We start from the raw sequence: 26493 nt of genomic DNA, 5'->3' as shown, positions 1-26493 counted from the left end.
ATGATTAGATCTTTATCCGATAGTAGCAGGAAAAATAAAAAACTGGTCTCATATGTTGTTGTTTAAGATGCAATGTCTACTTAATAATATCTAAAATAAACACTCTTAGTTAACTTAGATTATTATTATGAGATAATAAAACATATATAAGTTATTTTTAAAAGCAAGCATGTAATAGAAGTAAAACAATACAAGAAATTAAACATACGATGATAATAATAACTAACAACACTACTAAACTCTGGTCTAAACTATAATCAATGCTCCACTTCATGCATCTTTTTTCTTATTATTAATTTTTGGGTCTGAAGTCTTGGCTTCATCTCCGATCTCCATTGGTGAATCCTCTCCACTTGACTCCTCTATTGTTGCAGCCTCTTTTTCTTTCTCAATCTTCTTTGTTGCCTCTTCCTTAGAGTTCTTGAGTGCTTGGATCAACCTCTCCAAGCACCTCTCAGGATCCTCATTGCCCACCTTAGGCATCAAATTCTCGGCAATATCGGCAGGAGTCACTTTAGTCTCTTCCAGCAAGCCTCTTATTTCCTCAAACCCTTGATGCGACTCCAGGTTCAAATAATTTCTAGCCAAGACCTTGAACCCCTCGAATCCGCAATAAGACAGCTCAATGTGCTTGTCCATCCTGCCCCTCCGGATCAGAGCCTGATCGAGTTTCTCCACATAATTGGTAGTAAATATGATCACTCTCTCGCCGCCGCTAGCCGACCAAATCCCGTCGATGAAATTCAGCAGCCCGGAGAGTGTTACCTGGGTTTTCTTCTCCTCCTTAGCTTCCTCCACTTGTTTCTTCACAACACCAACCGCACCATCCTCCGTTTCATCTTTTTCATTCTCTGTTTTCCTCTGTCCAGTCAGCTTGAGCGAGCAGTCGATATCCTCGATCACAACAACGGATCTGCTCGAGATCCCAATCAGAAGCTTCCTCAGCTCTGCATTGCTCTTCACAGCGGTTAACTCAATGTCATACACATCATAGCTCAGAAAATTCGCAATCGCAGCGATGAGTGTTGATTTTCCAGTCCCTGGAGGACCAAAAAGTAAATAGCCTCTCTTCCAAGGCTTCCCGATCTTCGCATAGAATTCTTTGCTGTTCTTGAAAGTAGTAAGATCGTCAATTATCTCCTTCTTCTTCTCCGGATCCATGGCAACCGTCTGGAACGTCGCAGGGTGCTCGAAAATCACGTGACTCCACTTGCCAAACTTGTCCGAATATTCTCCACCGCCATTGCTGTAAAGCTTCCTCTGCCTCTTCCCCATGGAAATAGCCTTTCCTTCGTCAAGAACATGCTTGAGGTAAGTTTTGGTGACGAATTTCCGGTGGCGGCCATGAAATGTGAGACGGTAGTATATTTTCTCGAAAGAAGAAAAAGATTTCTCGACGGGGACTATCTTCCTTAGACTCCAAGCAAGCTTTACGCCTTTCAACTCGTCGATTACTTCTTCGTTGTCATCCACTTTTAGCACCAGAGAGTTCCTTGTGGCGCTGCCTGTGAGCTTTCTTGCTTGGGCCGAGGACTTCGAGCTCAGGTAGTTTTCGATGGCGGAGAAGGCGTCGTTGCTTCTCATGTAGGTACCTGAATACTCGAAGAACTTGATCTCAATGTATGGGTTCAACAATTTGTCTAGCTTTTGTGAGAATCTATCCGTCAGAGCGCGAAAGCAACGAGGCATGTACCTCTCAATCATAGCCCACATTACAAGAATGCTTGCAATTTTTGAACCAAACAGAGACCAAATTTCACCCATGGTTTTATTCATTGTTGTTGAATTCTTTTTATGCATTTTTCTTTCTTAATTCAGCTGCAATTTTTTTTTCTTATATGTATTATATATATAGAGAGAGAGAGTCTAGTTTGTTACAGAGAGATCATTCGTTTCTCGTGAATTTGTTGTTTGGTACCGTAGCAGTGAAATTGATATGATATGATATAAGGTAAGAATTCATGATCATAAATTCATAATGAGATGCTGAGTTGAACTTGAAAGTTGGAACTAAATGTGTGTGTGTTGAGTTAGAAATTTTTTTTGTCTGTTGAGTTACAATTACAAGTAGAACAAAAGTTGATTGGTTTTATTTTATTAAACAGATTATTTAACGAGAACAAATGAGATCAGAGTTTCACTGAATCTTACCAAATTGAGTAGAATTTATGAAACAAAGGTAAAGAAATCTAAATCTATCTATCTATTTGTTAATAAGTAATCTTGATATAGGTTACTGTATGCATGCAATTCAAATTTAGGACTATTAATTAAAAAAATAACCTTATTATATAAGTACAAAAAATCAACAATCAAATTAGTCACAAGTATAAAGTATGAAATACAAAATAAACATTGAAAATGGATAAGACAATCTATATACACAAATATATAATGCCTGATTTAGTAGTTTATATTTTTTTAGAGCCAATTTCAATAGGTTTATAAAATAACTTTTTTTTTTACTTCTAACTTACTAAAAGTTACCGCATTAATAAAAGATTCATATTGTCGTGCCAAATTTAATTGATTGTATTACATTTCCAATCGATTGAATTTTGAAAAAATCTATATTATCGTGCAAAACTCAATCAATTGTGTTGTACTTTCAATCGATTGAATTAACAACAAATACGATTTCACTAGTTTTTATGGATATAACGGATCAAGGATAAAAAAACTCGTTGATTCACATTGCCAAAATATTTATGGAGATCTTGATTAATGAATGAAAGATATATTCCGTGTTGTTTTTGTTTCTAATTGTTAACAAACATGATAGATAAATAATAAAATAATAACTTATAAAATAAAAAGTAGATTTTATAATTAAATATATAAAGAATTAAGTTATAATTAAAATTAAATAAAGACTATTTAATAATTATTAAAAATTTAAAAAAATATGTTTTGTCCATTTAATGATCTAAACATTTTGGGATTATGAAATTTTATACCAAACAACTTTTTATATAAATTTTTATGTTTTATCCTCCTTTTCTAAAAGAGCTTAATTAAATTGTTTACTAAAACTGGCTATTGGTATAAAAAAATAGTATCTACGACTGTGATAAAAATAATTCTTAAAATATTATAATAAATTATTTCTTGTTTTCCGGTACTCCAAGAAGGTTTGATTCATAAATCAAATAAAAAGTAAAAAAACATAACATATTTTTCAATTTTTAGTTTTTACACACAGCTTTTTAACATAATGAATTTATACATTTTTTTTTTATCCCCAATAAATGATTCTTTCGACAAGAAGCTAAAGGCCCCATAATCCACTGAGGATGATGGTGCAAAATTGAACATTCTACGTTTACTTTGGCTGTAAACCCGCTAACCCTGTTGCCTTATTTGCATGGATCAGCATCAAGATCCAAAGACCACCTAATAATGTCTCCATTGTAACATCTTTAATCACTTTCTCCTACTTCATACTATTATTTTTCTGTTTTGTCTCAAATTTTTCAGAGAAAAGATACGTATTGTTGTGAAATAAATAAATAGATAGAAAAAAAATGTAGAAATTAAAATAGAGAATAAAAGATATTTATTAATACTCTCTAATATTTATATTTTATTATAGTTCAGTATTACACTTTCAATAATAATACACTCATTATAACATCATAGTAATCACTCTTTGCAAATTTAACATACATGTTGATTTGCTTCTTGTACAATATGATATGGCAAAGTTTGGGTTGCCAAATTTGACTACAATAGATGATTATTGGTTGGGTACGGTGATGACACACCAACCAAGACATTCACTTAATTAAAATAATATTATAACACATATCTTATATGAAACATTTAATCACTAAAATTATTATACATTGTTATGAACCTGTTTTCTCTTCGATTCTGATACTATATATTACATTTTCTTTTTTCTTTCTTTTCTTATCATCACCGAGTCTGTTACACTTCATAGTGAAATTCCAGATTATAACATTATTTCTGTAAATTGAAATGGTATACCTAACTTGTTACTTGAAGAAACATAGAATATCCAACGAAACAGGCATGATTGTTATTTAGCAGAGAAGAGATATAATAATAATAATTAATAACAATAGGATTAAAATGGCAGATTTTCCTACCCTAATAGTATAACTGGAAACTAAAGCATATGAATCTATCTAGCTTAGCTCAATCAAATTCTCTTTATTTACCATTGCCTCAATGAAAACCATTTTCTTTCACATCTTCACTAGCTTTTTCATTGTTCTTCACCTCTTTATCCTTTACTTCTTTTTCATCTTCCTCTTCTTTTTTCCTTGCTTCTTCTTGAGCCTTTTTTACTGCTTCTTCTTCTTTTGCAATCTCAAGGGCCTTAATCAAATTCAACAAGCAATCCTCAACACCTTCATCAACAGACTTGGGCATAAGATTCTCAGCAACATCAGCAGGCGTCATATCAGTCTCAACCAACTTCCTCTCAATAACCGGAAACAAGCCATGAGTCTCAACATCCAAATAGTTCTTTGCAAGAACCTTAAACGCTTCGAAACCGCAGTAAGAAAGCTCAATATGCTTGTCCATCCTTCCCCTCCTTATCAATGCTGGATCAAGCTTATCGATGAAATTCGTCGTGAAGATTATAATCCTCTCCCCTCCACACGCAGACCAAATCCCATCAATGAAGTTCAACAGCCCCGAAAGCGTTACCTTACTTCCCTTATTCTCTTCTTCTTGTGCTCTCTTCATAGGATCCTTTTGATCTTCATCCTCCTCTTTCTCCTTCTTCTTCTTCTTCCTCTGTCCTGTAAGATCCAACGAGCAATCGATGTCTTCGATCACAATGATCGATTTACTCGGCGTCTCGATTAGCAGCTTCCTAAGCTCAGTGTTGTCCTTCACCGCCGTCAATTCAAGATCATACAAATCATAGTTCATGAAATTCGCCATGGCCGCTATCATTGTTGACTTTCCAGTCCCTGGAGGACCGTACAGCAAGTAACCCCTCTTCCAAGCTTTTCCGATCTTCGCATAGTACTCTTTCCCGCCTTTGAATTTCTCAAGATCCTTTATGATCTCTTCCTTCTTCTTCTCCTCCATTGCCAGAGTCTCAAAACTTGCAGGGTGCTCGAAAATCACATGGCTCCACTTGGTTGACTTGTATCCGTACCAACCTGCGAGTTACTCAAATTTAACAAAATTAATGAAGACAACAAATAATATCATAATAATTGATGAGAATAAATAAATTTCGGCACGAACCACTGCTAGGATTGTTGGTGTAGAGCTTCAATTGACGGTTCTTAGAGGCGATTTCCTTTCCCTCTTGCAAAACATAATGAATATAAGAGAGAGTAATGAGATCGCGGTGACTCTTGTGGAACGTGAGCTTGTAATACCTCTTAGCGTCCGGCGGAGGATAGTACGAAAACGAAAACGGTTGCGAATTGGTGCTTGTTTTGCTTGCAGCCCACCAAACCTTAACGCCATTGAAGTCATCGGTGATTTCTTCGTTGTCATCCATGCTAAGAACTAGCGGCTTTTGACTATCTCTCACGACTTCGGCTTTGAGCCTTTTGGCGGTGTGGGAAGAGTTTGCGCTGAGGTACGTTTGGATGCATGTGTAGGCCTCGCTGCGCTTCAGCCTTTCCCCGGTGAACTCCGGGAACGTGATTTGGATGTAAGGGTAGAAGTGGCTTGTTAACTTGTGTGTGTAGGATTGAACACGGTCACGAAGATTTGGTGGGAAAAACTTCTCAAAAACTGTGTATACGAACACAATTGTGGCCATTACTGATCCCATTTGTTGCCATAGTTCCCCCATCATCATCTTCTGTGTAAGGATGAGAACAGAGTGCTTCTGATTGTGTTACAAGAGTATAGATTCCAAGAATTATTATGAAGGTGCTGTTAACGTTCGTTGAAGAATTCAAAGGAGAAAAATGGCTTAGCTTTTTTAGATGGTACACATTGTGAAAGTTGATTTGGATATTTGATCTAAAACTTCGGTAATTACTTGCATTCTCTTGGTTTTGTCACATTGTAGTTAACAGGCTGGCCTTTGGACTCTATACGAAAGAACCAAAACGCTATATGTCTCTCGAAAAAAAAAAATAGATAAACAATAAAAATATTAAATAATGAAAATAATAGATATATCAAATATTTAATTTATTAGATATGCGGATAGTTATTTTAATATTAAGATTTAAGTGAATAATTTAACGTGTAGTATGTTTTTATCTTATTAGGTCAATTTTAGAATTTATTATTCACATTATTCACAAAAATTATTGTCTACTTAATAAAGTCTTTCTCTCTTTATATATATATATATTTCCAACATTTTATATTAATAATTAATAGTATATGACTAATATGATTGATAAAAGAAATATTTGTGTTTATCTAATAACAATTGTTTCAACTTCATTACAAGTAAATAACACGTATTAGATAAACAACCATATTAATTATATATTAAAATTAATAATTAAAATTAATTAACGATATAAAATATATATTAAAATATGAAATATTTATTAAAAATAAGATAAATTATATATATTTATATATAAATATATGATGATTGATTTTAATGGTCAATTTTGATGTGTGCATAAAATTATTATAGAATAAATAATGAATGAATGTACAATATAAATAGAAATTCAAATTTTTTTGTTACTAAATAGAAATTCAAATTGAACATTATATATAATTATATATAAAAAAAGAAGTCACTTAGATAAAGATGTTAAAAACGTCATTTTTTAAAGATGTTTTTAAAAATTAAAATTTAACACATATAATCAATTAAATTGTATTATTTTTATTAAAATTAGACTGGACAAATCAGTTTAGCAAAAAAAATTAATAAATTAAATTTTTAAACCGGTATAAATTAATATTTTTATAAAAAATTACTACAATATCCCTATTATAAAACACAACTAAAATATCCCTATATATATATATATATTTTTTGAAAACTTTAAATTCTAACCCTATAACGATAGAGAAGAAAAGGGTTAGAATTTAGAATTTTCAAAATTAATATATATAATAAGAGTATTTTAGTCATTTTATATAATAGGGGTATTATAGTCAATTTTTATAAAAAAATAATATTAATTTAGACGAATTTAAAATTTAATTAACTATTTTTCGGTCAAATTAATTTGTCTGAACCTAATTTTGATAAAAAATAATATAATTTAAGTAATTATATGTGTTAAATTTTAATTATTAAAAAATATCTTTAAAAAAAAGACGTTTTCTGCGTCTTTATGAGAGCATCTCCCATAAAAAAAATAATATAAAAGCACGTAACATCGTCCTAATTTAATTGGAAAAATTATACTTAAACGTTCAATTGTTATTTAGATTATTGTCTAATAAATTGTGGTAGTGTGAAATTTATCAACTCCGGATGCTAATTTTAGGTGTGACAAGCTTTAATTCAGTAATACTTTATTCTTTTTCTTTGCCAAGCTATCCCAATTACGAATTTGATTTTTTTGTGGCAAACAATAACACTGTTAAATTGTTTTTAATATGATTTAGTGGTTAATTTACTAATTTATTTAAGTAAATATTAGGATTTTAAATTTCACTTGTGTATGTATTAATTTATTCGCCAACTGCAAACTCTTAAATAAAATTCAGATGGATTAATTTTCGACTTCTCGAGTTGAGAAATACTTGAAAAAAAAAAGAAAATTATTTCCGTAACTATTTAAAAATGCGACTTATCCTAATGTTAAGTATTAACACATATTCAATATCCACACTTTTTTATGTTTGGATCCGATATATTCACAAAATAAAAAATATATTAAAAAATCTTATTCCTATTAAAAAGATATCAATAAAAATATTTTTTTATTCTAATAAAAACTTTTTTTTTATTTTTTTTAATATGTTTATTCTTAAAGTATTGTTAAACTAAATTTTTTAAATAATAAAAATAAAATAATATAACATACATAAATAATAATTTTAATTGAAATAAAATATATATATTACTTATTTATTATTTAATACCAATATATAAATATGCAGATCAAATCCGCAAACATAAATATGATATCCGCATTTGATCTTATTAAAGTGTAGATTAAATTATATTTATAAATTATAAATTAAATACAAATAAATATCACAAATTTATGAATATGATCTGATTTATGAATACTTTTGCACGTATTCCAAAATTATAATTATAGATATGATTATAATTATTTATGGGTTTGGAAAACAAGTGTCCCAAAACATGAGTAGTTAAGGTTTTTTATTTGAAAATTTTTTTTCTTCTAATTTTTATATAATTTTTTATAGGTTTAATTATTCTGTTAGTCTCTATATTTTTGCGAAATTTTTAATTAGATCCCTATATTTTTTTTTAATTGGGTCCTTGTACATTTTTTTTTTCAATTAGGTTCCTCTTAATAGTAATTGGCTTAATTGTATAGAGACCCAACTAAAAGAAAAATTAGTGCAAAGACTCAAATAAAAGAAAAAAATATAGAAATTCAATTAAAAAAAATTAGTGTAATGACTCAATTAAAAAAAAAGAGAAGTATAAAGACCTAATTAAAAATTTCATAAAACTATAGTAACCAATAGAATAATTAAACTTTTTTTATACAATAAAAACCGTATAAATTGAAACCCAGGTTTGATTTGTATTTTTATTTTTTAATTTTAGTTTTAATATTTTTTTAGTATTTTTTAAAAAAATAATAAAAAATAGTAAATACAACAAAATTCTATTCCTATTTCATCTTCTGGTTTTTTTTTTCATAAAAATTTAAAAATAAACAACAAAAATAAAAATATAAACCAAACAAATTTTAAAATTTTTACTTTATCAATATGAATTTCTATGTGTAATACCTTATTAATGGTTCTGAACTAAGAGTTTGCTTAAGTGTTACTAAGTTGTTGAAAAAATACCTTTTTTATTTTTTAGTAAGTCTAGCATTTTTAATAATAAAAATAAAATCACTAACAAAATAAAAAGTATATCTTTTTTCAAAAGTTATAATTTATATTTTTTAAAAAAGTTTTTTTTTTTTACTTTAAAATTTTGTTTACATAATAAATAAATAAATAAAGTATTTTATATTATTATACCCAAATATAATTGATATAAAAAATTTTTTACATAAAAATTTAAATATAAAATTATTTTTATTTTTTTAAAATTAAAAAAGATAACTCAAAAAAATATTTTTTTAACTCATTCAAAAAATCTTTACTTATATATTATTCATTTCTATGTACTAACTTTTAACCGTGTAAGAAAATAATAAATTATTTTATTTTATTTTTTTAAAATTAGAAGTAAAATTTAAATTCAAAACTTTTAGATAAGATCAGATAAATTATATTATTTGAGCTATACTAAGCGATGATGACAATTATAACAGGAAGACAATGTGTCCTTCTTATAAATCATAGCCAGTAGCATTGTAATGTATAGTCACCTCTTGAGTCTTGATCATTGACCAAGTTTTTTCCTCTTCATTTTTTAAATAACATGTAGTGGCAAATGAATAGCAATTTTAGAAACTTGAAAGCAACATTTTCTTAGCATCCAAGGAAATAGACCTCTGCGTTACTTTTATGTACGTGGCAGGGAACTGCCTTGACGGTTACCTCTAATATGGATTCACAAATAAATGATATTTGTATAATTTTATGTATATTTCTTTTAGTAGAAAATGGAATTGTTATTTTTTATTTTGTCAATCACTTAATACTAAAATATTTATATAAAAATAATACATTTAACATCTTTTATTGTGGACGTTGATGTTCCATTTTAAAAAGAAGACCAATATGTGTTGACTGTTGATCTATAAAAAAGATGAAATTTAATTTGAATTAATTAATTTATTAATTTATTTATCTATTTAAATAAAGAATAAAAATTTAAATATTATTTTATATAAATAGTAATTTGTTAATGAATGATAAATTTTTAAATAAAATTTAAATCTATTTTAATTAGTCTTTTGTCTACTAGAGGGAAGAATATAAAAATGATAAAGCGGAGATGAGAGGACCAATACGTTTTGATGTGCAAACTTGGGGCCTAGCCCACGTGAAAAAAGGATTGCAAAGGACAAAATATAACAATGGCAATAGCCAATAAAAAGAGTTCAAAGTTCAGACTAAAGAGTTGAGGTGATACACGACCAAAAACGAAGAAAGAGTTGAGGTGATAGAGTCCTAGTCAAATCAAATCCAACCAGATAATAGTATTTGATAATGACCGATTGAATTTAAAGAAAAATAATTTTAATGTCTTATAAAAATCATTTTATACGTAGATTTAATCACATAACGCTACATTAATAACTATTTTTTATATTAATTGTGTAGATAATTATTTAATAGAATAATCATAATTATATAATTATATAAAATATTTTATACTATTAATACATTAAAATTAAATTTTAAAAAAATATTAAATAAAATATAACTCTTTATTTAATTATAATTATGTATATATTAAAATTAATTATGAAATTATTATTTTATAAAATATATATTCAAAATATATAAAATAATATTTATATTTATAAATAAATATATAATAAATATTTTAATAATTAATATTTAATATGCACATAATATTTTGGTTTAATAATAAAATTTGAACCAACAAATAGTAAAATTTAATTCAATTTGCAAGCAATACACAAGTATTGATATCCCATTGCCAACAAACAGTAAAAGAGAGGGATATTAATTGGAGGTGAGCATTTACTCGGATTAGGTCAAAATCCTGTCATATCATCAAGTGAGGTTAGATAAAATGAAATCCATCTTGAATAAAAAGTATTATAACTTTCAGTCTAATCATAAACGTTCGAACAAATATAATGTGAGAATTTGGTGTAATTAATAAATCTGGTATGTAGTATGAGGCTAATTTTTTCGAATATGATCCAAGGTTTGGTGTAACGTTCGTTTATGGAGTTTAGAGGTGTTTAACAAGTGTGTGACGGCGGTTAGTTGACGAAAAAAAATCAGACGGTCTGATTTCTTGCAGAATTGAGGAGGCACAAATCGGACCGTCCGATTTGTGCGTGGTGATGTTGCATGCATGAAAGTCGGACCATGCGATTTGTAGCATGCAGAGGGTTTTTATTTTTTGCCCAAGGAAATCGGACCTACCGATTTGAGGGCTGCATTTAAAAAAATTGTAGAGCACTCAAATCGGACCCAGCGATTTCTGGGTTTCAAAAATTTTTTGGGCGGGCTGTCTAGTAATCGGACCGTCCGATTTTTTAGTTCTAAAAATTTCGAATGGCCATGCATGCGGTCGGATGGTCCGATTTGAGTGTGATATATATATATATATATATAGATGTACCCACCCAATCTGAGCAGCTCATTTCATTCTTCTTCTTCTTCGGTGCTACAACTCTCTAAATCTCTTCTCTACAGATCTCTTCTTCTTTATTTGTAGATCTCTTCTTCTCTATTATCATGGATGATAGAGTAAGATTAAAAGTGTATTATCATGGCCATATTTTATTACAAACATCAGAAGGAGTGAAATTTGTGTGTGATAATCTGTTAGATATTATTATTCCATTCACACTGTCATTTGAAGAATTAAAAGGTGTCATTTGTGAGAAGATGGATTCTCAAATATTTAGGAGAGTGTCGTGTATTCTGTACAGATATCCTATATCTGTCTTTGGTGGGTTCGTGCAATTCCAAACGAAATACATGACCGACGAAGCGAGCATGCAAGAAATGTTTTCAGTGTATCTTGAAAGTCGGTCGCGAATATCGTTTATCGAATTGTATATCGAGTTCGAGCAATCTGAGCGGACCGAGATATTGAATTGGAAGATTACAACAGTGATAGTGAAGAAGAGTTCGAAAGTAACTACGAGGTTGTTGATCCAGGTGTAGACGAAGATCAAGCTGACGAGGCTATGGTGGCAGATGTGGCGGATGTGGCAAATGCACTAGCAAATCAGCAGCCGTTTGTGGAGCCGAGTTTCATGCGGTCGTTGGATTTGGAGGCCATGCATGCACTGGAGTTTCCTCAATATGTAAATGCAGGTGCACCATTAATTTAAATTAAGATTTGTGATAGTATGATTTGTGCATGGGTTTTGAGTTTAGGACAAATAGTTAAGACAAGGGTAAATAGGCAAAATATAGCATGTAATTAGTAACTGTTTAACGTTTAATTATGAAGTGAACATGTAGGCTGAGAAATGTAGTGTTTTTCGTCGGTGTTGATAAAATCAGACTGGCTCGGCCGGCTCGACCGGACCGGCCATCTGGACCGGACCGGCCGGTCCGGCCGGACAGGGCATTAGGATCGGACTTGTTGGTTCGACCGGACTGACCGATTCGACCGGACCGGCAGGTTTGTCCGACAAACTGGTAAACTGAATCTTAGACCGGTCCGGTCCCATTGTGAGACCGCAGAAGGCAACGAAAATTGTTGAACTGTTAGTGAAAATTTTTTACTGTGCTTTATTTTTTAATTACATAGGACCGGGTAGATCAGTTAAACCAGTGATCTGACCGGTTCGATCACCGGTTCGGTTTTGAGAAGTACGTTTTCCATTGTTCTGTGCTTATTAGTTTATTAGATTATTAGTTCTGACAACTCTAAAATTTGTGACGTTATTGCAGCAGAGCTTCCCCTTATGCCAGATGGTGAATTTACTGTGGGAATGGAATTCAGTTCTAGAGAGGCAGTAATTAAGGCGATGAAAGATTATACAATCCGCAGAGGTGTAGACTATCGGGTGCATGAGTCAGAACCAACGACATTCTATGCTAAATGCACCCAGTATGGTGCAGGATGTGATTGGCTGATCAGGGTGAGCAAAATGTCCAGAAAGTTCTGTTGGGAGATAAGGAGGTACAATGGTAGTCACACCTATACTAGGGCCACAATTTCTCAAGATCATTCGAAGCTGGATTCCAACACAGTTGCATAAGTAATAAAGCCATTGGTAGAAGTTGACCCGTCTATTAGGGTGAAATCAGTGATTGCGGAAGTACAGTCAAAGTTTAAATACACCATTAGTTATCGCAAAGCATGGTTGGCAAAACAGAAGGCAGTGGAGTCAATTTTCGGAGGGTGGGAAGTTTCGTACGAAGCCTTGCCGATATGGTTTGAGGCCATGTGTCACAAGGAGCCATCCGCAGTTGTTCATTTTGAAACAATGCCTGCGTACCAGGGAGTTGACTTGGTTCCTAATATTCGTGTACTACACCGAGTCTTCTGGAGTTATTACCCTTGTATTAGAGCCTTCAGACATTGCAAGCCAATAGTGCAGGTAGACGGAACTCATTTGTATGGAAAATACAAGGGTTGTTTGTTGGTTGCAGTCTCACAGGATAGCAACAACAACATCGTGCCGATTGCATTTGCGATAGTTGAGGGAGAGACATCTGAGGCATGGCACTTTTTTCTGAGTAACTTGCGACAGCATGTTGTGACACGTGACGGTGTGGGCCTTATCCCCGATCGGCACGATTCCATTAGGTCTGCTATTGCTCGTAGTAACGGAGCTTGGTCTCCTCCCAGAGCATTCCACATGTTTTGCATCAGACACATAGAGTCCAACTTTCTGAGGAAATTCAAGGCTCCGTATCTGCAGAAGCTTATCATCAACATCGGTATGATAGTTACGATTACATTTACTCCTGAACTCAGTTATTATAATAAACGTTTTTTATAGTGGGTCCTTTTTTATGTGACAGGTTACTCGCGAACAGTTCGCGAGTACGAGACGTGTTATCAGCGTTTACGTGAGAGGGGTGAGGCTTATACCAACTGGTTGGATCGAATTCCGCGTGAGCAGTATGCTTTAGCATTTGATGGGAGTATCGATGGGGTCATATGACAACTAATCTAGTGGAATGCATCAACTCGGTACTGAAAGGGGCTCGCAATCTTCCAGTCACTGCACTTGTTAAGGCAACGTTTTACAGGCTTAATGAATTGTTCACCCGGAAAAGAGCCGAGGCTGAGGCTCGAATTAATGCAGGACATATGTTCTCTAAGCTTGTAACCTCCAAACTGCATGCAAATCAGCGGGCAGCAGGTAACATCCAAGTTAGTTGGTTTGACCGACAGAATGAGGTATTCGAAGTGCGTGAGTGTCCTAGTGGTGTGGAGTATGCAGTGGACCTCCGTCAACAACGGTGTGACTGTGGTGAGTTCCAAGTTGACCGGCTTCCGTGTCGACATGTATTTGCTTGTTGTGCAAACCAACGTCTTGATTGGCAACTGTATGTACATGATGTCTACAAGATGGACCAAGTTCGACGAGTGTACAGGGCTAGGTTTAGGCCACTCGGGAATCCAACAACATGGCCTGTTTATCATGGACCTCGATTCGTAGGTAATCCATTCCTTAGACGGGGATCCAAAGGTCGGCCAAGGATGACCCGTTTCTTGAATGAGATGGACACACGGATGTTGCGTGGTCCTAGGCGATGTAAGCAATGCGGGGCCGAGGGCCACAGCCGTAGTAGATTTCGTCAACGTGGTGGTCCAAGTAATCCGGGTGCGACCACCCAATAGAGCTCCGGCCATATCGGTCACTCAATTTAGTGTATGACTTTGAATATTTTATATATTGTCTGACTTGTTTATGTGACGTTATTGTATGACGTGATTAACAATTCCAGTTCAAGACATAAAATTTCAATTTTTAAATATTTACTTCAAACAAAACTTTCAATTTTTATAAAATTTCGGCAGTATCTCCTCTAAAACTCGGACTTTGCCACCCTATTCGGGTCCCATCCAAACATTTCTCAAACCTGTTCTCAACCATTTCCAAATCTCAAACATTCTACTAAATTGAACCATTTCCATGAATAAGTCCAACACATTCTACATAAATAAGTCCAACATGCTACATAAATAAGTCCAAGACATGATACATAAATAAGTCCAACACATGCTATATAAATAACTCCACGACAAGATACATAAGTAAGTCCAACATCATTTTCTCATCGCCCATTTTACATCTTTGACTAATTTCTTGCATTTCTTTGCAACCTTCTTAAAAGCGGATGGGGTATACCGACTAGCGCTCTGCCGAGGGGGGTCAGCTCTAAGGTTGTATCCTTTTCCTTTTTCGCTAGTGGTTGTACCTATGAAAACATTCGATAACCAACTAATCAAATCAACTAATCAATAACCAACTAATTCAACAAACAACTCGAATAATCAATAATCAATAACCATGTTCGAATAATCAATAATTCAATAATCAACTCGAATAATCAATAATCAAGTCAAATAATCAATGACCAACAAATTGTTTTACCTGCAGTAGGCGCTGAATCATCATCCGGACCATCAGATGCATCATCCTCATCCTCACCATCCGCCTCATCCTCATTGTCGTCCTCATCCTCATCATCATCCTCATCCGCAACCTCATCCCCATGTGGATGGTCAACCAGGAAGTCATTATTGCCCTCATCAACTAGCTGGTAGCTTTCTAGAATGAGATTCATTGGAACACGACGATCAATTCCGCTCTGTATGATACCCCTCGTGGCATCATCACTCATACTAGAGTCAACAGAAAGTCTACCTCCGGAAGTACCAGAGGAAGTGAGCTGTCGAGGTCTCGTATCCAATGACAATCTACCTGGAGCAATCCCACTCGGTTGGGCCATCTGGTCGGTGGGAATGTCTCTGTAAGTTGGATATGAGTAACCTGGCACAGGAGCCATGAAACCAAGTAGCTGGCTAAACAAACCCTGTTCACCTGATTCTTGGTGCGGGACACTCCAGTACTGCTGATATACTGGTGGAGTCAAGTAATCCGCATAATGCGTGTCAGGAATGTATGGAGTGAACTGCTCACGCTCTTGTTGTGCCTGTGTTTGTGAGGGGGGCGGTGGTGGTTGCGGTGGTGATGGTGGTGGCGGTGATTGTACTTGTTGGTTCTCCTGATTATGCATAGGATCACCGTGCTGATTCTCTTGCGGTTCGATCTGTGACAGATGCAAGTGGTCATCATATGTACCTCGGTACCAATGCAAGTAGATATCTGCCTGATGCTGTGAGGGCACCGTGTCATTGACAAGAACATGACTATACCGGTTCGTCCAATGCATAACCCAGAATGAGTGGGTTCCAGACCAATCTTGATTCTTCGAACCTGTCAGAACTTCGCCGTGTGCTTCACCTAGGTCTCGCTCCTGATTAGGAACGCCCTGAGTCAAGCCAAATTTTCTCCTCAGTCTATCAGATGCATGCCACTCAATACATTCAAAAGATATAAGTGGAACTGTGGCACTTCAAATAGCAGAATGCTGACGGATGTCAGGAGGAATCACGTCCGGATCAGTTCTTCCAATTGCACAAGGCTCCCAAACAAACTGCACACATTATGCAAGTAAACGAGGATTACACACAGAATAATAACACGACTAAACGAAAAGAACTACTTATTTATTACAACAAACCTATCCTTCTTGCAGAACATCCAGTTCTCTCCTATAGTTCTCAAGGGTACGAAATCTGTAAGGCTGATTCTCACGTTCCCAGTTATGCCACCTGACATCAAGCGATTCGCTAACTTACATTTATGGATACAATTTAAAATACACTATTTCAAAGCGTTTAGTAATTAAATTTACCTATTTGCAATCGGAAAGATTCGAGGATTGCTTCGAATCGGCGCAATGAATGGTAGATGGGTCCAAGCCCAGGCAAGCAACAGTGTCAGCGGACCATCAATCTCCTTACAGTCGACACGAGTTGCTCTACACAACGATCTATACAGGTGTGCCAGGCAGGCCGATCCCCAACTGAACTGTATGATCCCGGCAAAGTTACGGAGTAACGGCAGAAACTTTCAGTGCACCCCTGCTGCAGACTTATCTCCAAACATAACGGTCCCAAACAATAACATTATGTGGCACTTCACGTACCTCTGAATCTGGATATCATCAACCAACACTAATCGATCTTTCAATGCTCAAAACCAAACCAACTTGATGAAACTTCCCCTGCAGTCTGCGTTCATAAGTGCAACACCAAACTGATCCAAGCATTCAGCCTCTAAAGCCTCATAACTGCTCAGTGTCGGTCTCGTAACTGGTAAATCATTTGTTGGAAGACCAAGAATTAACGCCACATCCTCCAGTGTCACGGCACACTCACCAACCGGAAAGTAGAACGTGTGGGTTTCAGGGCGCCATCTCTCGACCAGAGCATTAACCAATGCCGACTGACATTGGACAACTCTAATATGTGAAACATGATAAAAGCTTGTGTCCCGTAAAGACCCCTCCACGATTGGATTGTACCGATCCGGCGGCATGTAGTGGTCACATTGCAACATTCGAGAACCCTAAACACAAACATAATATTAAATAATTAACAAACTAAATTTATCAACTCAAACTTTCATTACCAAATAACCAGTAAAACGTATCCACAACCACAACCAATAAAAATAACTATTAAATAAATAACTATTATATTATATACTAATACTCAAGTAACTATTCAATTATGTTCTAACAACATACATACAACAATAAATCAATCATTAATCCTTTATTAAATATTTATGTTATACTTATAACAAAAATAGTTAATTTAATAATTTTTAAATCATAATATTTATTTTAGTATCCTACAAATGCTTAATCATAAATAAATATTATTACTACCAAAAAATTATTTATTACTAACAACTAATACTAATTAAATGATTTATTATCATTATCATTATCACACGTTGATCTATTAGTGCCGTATTCTAATAAAAATAATTAAACCATCAGTATCAGTATCAGTTGTTATTATTGTTATTATTATTATTATTATTATTATTATTATTCCAATAAATTCGGTAATATCATTTTATTTATCATATCTCCATTTTTAATAACAGTATTATTATTATTATTATCATAATGTACTATAATCATTCCTTCTAAATAATATTATTACACTAATTCCCTAATTTCTGCATTATAATCTAACATTACTACTAATCTCTAAAATTATTTTAATCAGATTAAAATATTCAAACACTATTACTACACTAATTTCTAACATTATCATCATAATAAATTATTAATCTCTAACATAATAATTATTATTATTTTAATTAAAATAAAAATTTTTAAAATAAAATAAAAACTTACATAGTTAGGATGATCAAGATAATTAGCAATGTGGAGCTCCGGACGATTAACATATTTTATTCTTCTTCTTCTTCTAGGCATTGTCAAGGAGTGCTCCAATTTTTTTTACATTAAAGCTTTATGAATGGAGGGCCATGGAAGAAGTTGGTGGGGTTGGAGGAGAAGAGAGCTTGGTGTTGCTAAAAGTGAAAGAGAATGGGGAGGGGGGCGTTCAGCAATCACCAAAGTGTTGCTACAACTTGGTGGGGGACACTTGCATGCGTGACACTTGGCTGGGGGGCACAAATCAGACGGTCCAATTTGTGTACCCTCCCAGCCCCGAAAACGGACCGTCCGATTACCGTGGTAAAATTGGTCCGTCCGATTTCTTCATCGCAGCCGTCACAACTGCGTGAAGCGCCATGGACACCCATAACCTTGTTATACACCAACTCCTCCCCAATATGTAAAATAAAAAAGTGGTAGTATGACGCTCTTTTTTTTTTATATGATTTTCTATTGTGAGTAACCATGCGTTATGGGGATTATGAGTGATTTACAAGGCTGTAACGGCGTAATGTTGAAGTTTGGTGGGGAATGAAATCGGATTGTCTGATTTATTGCTGGGGAAAGGAACACAAATCGGACGGTCCGATTTGTGTGTGGCTGGTGTGCATTCCATCAAATCGGACGGACCGATTTGTTGCTGGCTTAACTTATTTGAATCCAATGGAACACAAATCGGTCCCAGAAATTTGTGGATGAAAAAAAAAATTTTAATCAGGAAGCACCGTAATCAGACCCACCGATTTGTTGCTGGAGAAAATCGGATGCAATTAATCGGAGGCAGCGATTTCTGATGCGTGGAAAATTGTGAACGTTGAGCAGCCGGTCGGACCGTCCGATTTGGTGAGTCATGCGTACATAAACCAAGATTGTACCCAGAACCCCCATTTCTTCTTCTTCTTCAGTCCGTGAGTCTCTGCATTTAGGTGATGTTCTTCCTCTTCTCTCATCCTTCTTTATTTCTGTAGATTAGATTTTATTAAGACTAAGAGTGTTTAAAGTAGTATAGTATTATGGATGATAGAGTTGTATTAAAAATTTATTGTTATGGACAGATTTTATTAGAAACATATGAGGGAGTTCAATTTGTATGTGAAAATTCATTAGATGTTGTTATTCCATTCACGTTGTCACTGGATGAATTGAAAGGTGTGATTTGTGAGAAGATACATTCAGAAAGATGTAGAAGAATATCGTGTATTTTGTACAGGTATCCTTTACCTGTGTTTGGTGGGTTCGTTCATTTTCAGACCAAATATGTGACAGATGAAGCGAGTATGCAGGAAATATTTTCAACGTATATGGAGAATTGCCACCGAATATCGTGCATCAAGCTGTATATTGAGTTCGAGCAATCTCAAGCGGACCGGACTATTGAATTGAAAGATTTTGATAGTGACAACGAGGAGGATTTTGAAAGTAACTATGAGATCGTTGGTCCAGGTGAAGACGAAGAGGGAGCTGATGGCACCATGAACGCAGATGTGGCAGAGGTTGCTAATGCACTAGCAAACTCGGTGCCGTTTCAGGAGCCTTCTTTCATGCAGTCGTTGGACTTGGAAGCGATGAATGCACCGGAATTTTCGTAGTATATGAATGCAGGTATGTCGTTTATGACCATACCATTTGATTACTTTATTAATTAATTGTTCTTTATTGTGAGTTATATTTACTAGTTCTTATGTAGATAGAATAGTGAATGTAAAGACTATTATAATGATACATGGTAAATTGTATTTATCAATTGTTTATATGATAAATGATTTATTACTGTATACATAAAAATTGATTTATTACGTATAATGTATAGAGAGATTTTAATTGTTAAGATATATATATATATATATATATATATATATATATTTAATGATTATTTATGAAAATATATATCTTGCGGTGTGATTGTGGCAGAGCTACTTGTTGTGGCCGACGGTGAATTTACGGTGGGGATGGAATTCAGTTCAAGGGAGGAAGTAATCAAGGCAATGAAAGACTATACCATCCGTAGAGGTGTAGACTATCGGGTTTATGAGTCGGAACTGACGACATTCTATGTTAAATGTACACAATATGGCAAAGGTTGTGATTGGCTGATCAGGGTTACGAAAATGCAGATGAAGTACTGCTAGGAGATAAGGAGGTACAATGGTACTCACACTTGTACCAGGTCGAGAATTTCTCAAGATCATTTGAAACTGGATTCCAAGACAGTTGCAGAAGCAATTAAGCCGTTGGTAGAGGTTGACCCATCTTTGAAGGTGAAATCAGTCATTGCGGAAGTCCAGTCAAAGTTTAACTACATCATCAGCTATCGGAAAGCTTGGTTAGCAAAGCAGAAGGCGGTTGAGTCAATTTTCGGAGGTTGGGAGGCATCGTATGAAGCTTTGCCCATATGGTTTGAGACCATGTGTCACAAGGAGCCGTCAGCAGTGGTTCACTTTGAAAAAATGCCTGCGTACCAGGGGGATGACTTGGTTCTTGATATCTGTGTGCTACATAGAGTCTTCTGGAGTTATTACCCTTGTATTAAGGCCTTCAGACATTGCAAGCCAGTAGCGCAGGTGGACGAGACACATTTGTATGGTAAATACAAGGGTTGTTTGTTGGTTGCAGTCTCACAAGATGGTAATAACAACATCGTGCTTGTTGCATTTGCCATAGTGGAGGGGGAGACTTCTGATGCATGGTACTTTTTTCTAAGTAACTTGCGTCAACATGTGGTGACACGTGATGGTGTCGGTCTTATCTCTGATCGACACGATTCTATCAGGTCAGCTATTGATCGGAGTAATGGGGCTTGGTCTCCTCCTAGAGCTTTCCATATGTTCTGTATCTGGCATATTGAGTCGAACTTCTTGAGGAAGTTCAAGGCACCTTACTTGCAGAAGCTCATCGTCAATATCGGTAAGTTTAAGTACAAGCTCTACTCCACTGTTTACTAAGTAAATACGGCTCGATAGAATGTGATTCATTGGTGATTGTTTTTTATTGTAGGATATTCGAGGATGATACGGGAGTACCAGATGCGCTACGAACGGTTAAAAGAACGGGGTGAGTCCTACACCAACTGGCTTGACCGCATCCCACGTGAGCAGGATGCTTTGGCATTCGATGGTGGATACAGATGGGGACATATGACTACCAATCTTGTGGAGTGCATCAACTCCGTTCTGAAGGGTGCACGCAATCTGCCGATCACTGCGCTTGTTAAGGCTACATTTTACAGACTGAATGAGTTATTCACTAGGAAAAGAACCGAGGCTGAGGCTCGAATTAATGCTGGATATATGTTCTCTGAGATGGTGACCTCCAAGCTGCATGCAAACCAGCGAGCATCGGAAAACATACATGTAAGCTATTTTGATAGAGAACATGAAGTCTTTGAAGTACGTGAGATGCCTAGTGGGGTTGAGTATGCAGTTGACCTACGCCAACAACGGTGCGACTGTGGTGAATTCCAGGTTGACCGAATTCTGTGTCGACATGTTCTAGCTTGCTGTGCAAATCAGCGATTGGATTGGCAAGTGTACGTTCATGACGTATACAAGATGGACCAAGTTCGAAGAGTATACAGGGCTAGGTTTAGACCACAGGGAAATCCTACAACGTGGCCTGCTTATCATGGACCTCGATTCATTGGCAATCCGTTTCTCAGACGGGTAACCAAAGGTCGGCCTAAGATGACCCGCTTCTTGAATGAGATGGACACTAGCATGTTGCGTGGTCCTAGGAGATGCAAGCAATGTAGTGTCGAGGGACACAGCCAGAGTAGATGTCAACATCGAGGTGGTCCAAGTACGAGGGCACCCGGAGAGTAGAAGTTACTATTGTTACATTTTATCTGAATTTGCGTTGCTGTATGACTTTGGCAGTTCGATATATTGTAAGGAAGTTATTGCTATATGTATTCATTTCAAACCTACATAGTCATCACACCATGAATAACAAAATCGATCCATACAATCAAATTAAAATAGCAACGCAACAACAATCTAAGTAACACAATTGATCCATACAATGTCCCTTAATATTAACCTAGTCAATATTAAATAGTAACAACAATCTAAGTCAACAGTAAATAGTAACAACCTAGTTAACAACCTAGTTTTTAATGACATACATGTCCTTCTTGCATATCATCTAACAACCTCTTGTAGTGGGGAAAGGAATGATACCGGTAAGCATAGTTTTCACGATCCCAGCTACGCCACCTGCCATAAGACAATCTCTTAAGTAACTTATTTTTGTCAAAAATAAAATGCAACAAAAGTGCTTCTGTCAATTCATACATCATTTCATTTTACCTGTTTACAATCGAAAACAATCGGAGGTTGCCGGAAATCGGCGCAAGAAATGCTAGCCGGATCCAGGCCAAAGTAAGCAAAAGTGTCAAAGGACCGTCCATCTCCTTGCAGTCGACACGAGTTGTCCTACACAATGATCTATACAGGTGTGCGAGGCATGCCGAACCCCAACTAAACTGTATGATTCCTGCAAAGTTACGGAGCAATGGCAGAAATTTTCAGTGCACCGTTGCACCCGACTTATCTCCAAACAAAATAGTCTCAAACAACAACATTATGTGACACTTTACATACATCTGAATGTGAATATCATCAGTTAACACTATGCGATCTTTCAAACCCTTAAACCATGTCAACTTTATAAAGCTACCTCTACAGTCTGCCTTCCTCGGTGCAACTCCAAATTGGTGCAAGCACTCAGCCTCCATCGCCTCAAAACAACTCATGGTTGGTCTTGTAATTGGAAGACCATTTGTCGGCAGACCGAGAATCATTGCCACATCCTCCAACGTCACCGCACACTCACCAACCGAAAAATGAAACGTGTGAGTTTTAGGCCGCCATTTCTCAATCAGAGAATTAATCATTGCTGACTGACACTGAATGACCCCAATTTGGGAAACATAATAAAAACTCATCTCCTGTAAGTGACCCTCAACAATTTGGTTGTACGAATCAGGCGGCTTCAAGTGATCGCATATCAACATCTGTGACACTACATGATTACATTTCCTTTATAAGTACCAGTGTAACATAACTATCTTAACAATAATATAAGTTTCCTTATATGACCATTATTATAACTAATTAGTTGCAGTTGTCTATCAAACATACATACATTGTAAACATACATAGTAAATATGCCTAATTATTTGTCTAAATTATACTAAATTATGTTAAACTCAATTATTAATAACTATAAATAATAATAATAATAATAACAATAATAATAATAATTACCATTATCTACCGACAATGATAATAATAATAGTAATATTAATAATAATAATATTAATATTAATAATATTAATATTAATAATTAATTATAATTCTCCACGGATTACACTAATAATAATAATAATAATAATAATAATAATAATAATAATTCATTCTCTACCAATAATAATAATAATAATAATAATAATAATAATAATAATTTTTAAATTTATTTACAGATCTCATTCATTCATTCATTGATTCATTCCATTCAGAATATATTAATCAATAATAATCATTAATCTAACCCAAATCAAATAAAAAACCTAACATTACATACATATTATTAACTATTCATACAGGCTTTAAAAAGATAAACACTAACTAATTAACTCTACTTTAATCTCTATGTCTAACACCTAACACCTTACACTAACCATATCATACATATATATGATTAATCTCTACTTAGTGCTTAATAATATATATTGCTAATAAAAATAACAAAATTTTATCACTACTATTATTTATTTACTAAATTAAAATATTAAAAAATATAAACTTACATAACTAAGATGTCTAAGATAATTAACAATATGAAGTTCTGGTTGATTTACATCTTTGATCTTTCTTTGTTTTGGCATTGTTTTCAATTTTTCTTTGTGTTTTCGGTGGTCCAACAATGGTGGTGGGGTTGGAAAACAGAAAAGGAAAGAGATGATGGGGTTGGGGAATAAAGAGAGAGAGAGAGAGAGAGGAGAGTGAAAGTGAAAGGGAAAGCAGTTGGGACTCGCTTAATTGGACGCGGACTGCTGTGCATGCTCACCACGTGGTAGCAAGCGAAAAATCGGACCCACCGATTACGTACCGTCATTTCCTGAAATCAGACCGTCCGATTTCCTGCCACAATTCGGTCCGTCCGATTTCAGTTCAGCAGCCATTATAGCTCGATGATACACCCAGAACCTCCATAACCCTGTTATACACGATCCCTACCTCCATATCAAAATTAAAAAACTCGTAGTATGATCAAGAATTTTTATGAGAGGGTGAATAAAAAAAATACTCTGCTTAGGCCTATATATAATACATTACCGATACGGTGATGTTGTACATACCAACGTTTTTGTAGTTAATTCTAATTAATTTAGTATAAATTTAACAAAAATAATATGGGCATGCGTTATCATTTTTTTATCTGTGCTTTTTAGTATAGAAATTATTATTAGAAAGGATATAAATTTATTGATATAGTACATAAATATTTATATATAACATAAATTTCTGTACATAATAAAAATTTTATCAATATAGCATAAAATTTTAATATATAATACAAAAAATTTTATTCATAGCACAAAAATATTTATACATAGCAAATAAATTTTTGTTTGTGAAAATATTTTGTTGATTAGATGAGTTGTAATTTTTTTAAAATTTTTGTTATGTACCAAATTTTTTATGTTGTATATATTTTGTTAGTTGAGTATTAAACTGTCAATATTTTAGATACGTAGTCCTTAACAAAATTTTTGTGATGCCCACCAAATTTTTTGTACTTTGCACCAAATTTTATATTGTGTATCGAAATTTTTGTATTATGCGTATTTTGTTGGTTGTGTTAATATTTTTTTATATATTTTTTAAAAAATTTGTGTTTTTTACTAAATTTTTTATGATGTATATTCAAATTTATGTGTTATAAATTAAAATTTTTGTGTTTTAGTTTTTTAAATATATAAAAAAATGTCGATAATAATAATAATAATAATAATAATAATAATAATAATAATAATAATAATAATAATAATAATAATAAATAAAAAAAAAGATAACATAACAAATCAAACAAAAAAAAAAAAAGAAAAGTTGAAGATGATGATATTATTAAAAAAGAAGTTAATCTATATTGGTTAACGGTCCATAACATTTTTGTTATTCTATAATGTCCAAATTCAATGTTTAATCAATATAAATGCAGCATATGTTATCATCTGTAACGCATATATAAGGCACATACTTACAATTTTAGCTTTAATTAATTTATTCAAATTAAGTTAATAAGTTCAATTAATTGAGATTCTTTTCTTCATCTGATAATTAAATACACCTGACCTATATATGCAACATATGGATCAACTTCAAAACACACATGCCATTTCAACTTTATTATTTTAGTCTGCTCAACTTGTAATATGTAACAAATAATGCACTTGATTTGCATAAATTATTATGTATATAATATCCCATTTATATAACAATCACATGTCTGATATTGACGTACTTATTGACTATTATGCTATAAATAAATAAACGTCATTTCCCAACCTAAAATGTTTCGGTTTTCAACCTTAGATATCAGATACTAAATATAATATATAAAGTGGCTTGGGATGAATTCCAGGCCGGTGTGATGATGACTTAATAGATTATTTATGAGCAAAACCTTATTATTATTTTTTTGTTAATTAATATTATAAGGGATGTCCATTTCAATTTTGCTTTTACAATATTCTGCAGAAGTATAGAACACTTCACTCATCGGTCCAAAAATAGATACATTTTTTTTTTAATTTCTTGCTCAATTTGTTTTTAGGACAATTCACATATTTAAAACAATTGAAGAGTATACTTATACAATTACAACATTTTAAAAGAACTTACATTTTGGTCCTGATTCTAATATATGTAAATTACAAGTGTATTAACCCGTGCTATGCACGTGATAATAAGATTGAAATTATAATTTTAAATTATTTTGTTAAGATTAATTTAAATTATAATAATTTAATTAATAAAAATATAACATATTATGTATTATTTATTTTTTCTTAATCTAGTGTTAAATATATTAGTTCTAAAATAGTTAATAATTGGTTTTAGTAATCTACTTTCTTCAATAAATCAAATATATATACTTAATGTGACCATAAATAACTTAATAGTACTTAGACCTACCAACAAATTTTTATATGTTGTTTTACTATCAAGTAAGAACATATCAAAATTAGTCCAAAATAAATAATAAATTATTAGAGAATTCTAA

General features: G+C 33.6%; 4 protein-coding genes and 1 pseudogene across 5 annotated transcripts; 2 read left to right on the top strand and 3 right to left on the bottom strand.

Annotated features, from left to right (window-relative positions):
- Positions 1 to 211: 211 nt before the first annotated feature.
- Positions 212 to 1807, bottom strand: LOC107621453 (AAA-ATPase At3g28510 pseudogene; annotated as a pseudogene). The gene has a single exon (XR_015895305.1). The product of XR_015895305.1 is annotated as an AAA-ATPase At3g28510 pseudogene (transcript).
- Positions 1808 to 4020: 2213 nt separating this feature from the next.
- LOC107624116 (AAA-ATPase ASD, mitochondrial) lies at positions 4021 to 6033 on the bottom strand. Its single transcript, XM_016326578.3, has 2 exons — positions 5233 to 6033; positions 4021 to 5144 (listed from the first exon to the last, which is right to left on the bottom strand). The coding sequence occupies exons 1-2, from the start codon at positions 5798 to 5800 to the stop codon at positions 4192 to 4194; spliced, it is 1521 nt and encodes a 506-aa protein (XP_016182064.1). The 5' UTR covers positions 5801 to 6033; the 3' UTR covers positions 4021 to 4191.
- A 7837-nt stretch (positions 6034 to 13870) lies between these two features.
- On the top strand, positions 13871 to 14557 carry LOC148581886 (uncharacterized). The gene has a single exon (XM_088494317.1). The coding sequence runs from the start codon at positions 13871 to 13873 to the stop codon at positions 14555 to 14557; it is 687 nt and encodes a 228-aa protein (XP_088350443.1).
- A 429-nt stretch (positions 14558 to 14986) lies between these two features.
- Positions 14987 to 15960, bottom strand: LOC148581885 (uncharacterized). The gene is made up of 2 exons (XM_088501728.1): positions 15315 to 15960; positions 14987 to 15138 (listed from the first exon to the last, which is right to left on the bottom strand). Exons 1-2 carry the CDS (start codon positions 15958 to 15960, stop codon positions 14987 to 14989), a joined length of 798 nt encoding a protein of 265 aa, XP_088357854.1.
- A 3839-nt stretch (positions 15961 to 19799) lies between these two features.
- On the top strand, positions 19800 to 22025 carry LOC107621455 (uncharacterized). Its single transcript, XM_016323477.1, has 4 exons — positions 19800 to 19809; positions 20119 to 20326; positions 20375 to 21111; positions 21202 to 22025. Exons 1-4 carry the CDS (start codon positions 19800 to 19802, stop codon positions 22023 to 22025), a joined length of 1779 nt encoding a protein of 592 aa, XP_016178963.1.
- Positions 22026 to 26493: the final 4468 nt, after the last annotated feature.

The sequence above is a fragment of the Arachis ipaensis genome, chromosome B10 (assembly GCF_059453495.1).
Source record: "Arachis ipaensis isolate K30076 ecotype BB chromosome B10, ASM5945349v1, whole genome shotgun sequence".
NCBI classification, from domain to species: Eukaryota; Viridiplantae; Streptophyta; class Magnoliopsida; order Fabales; family Fabaceae; genus Arachis; species Arachis ipaensis.
Note: the sequence above shows the minus strand (reverse complement) of the source record. Positions and strands in the feature narration are given on the sequence as shown.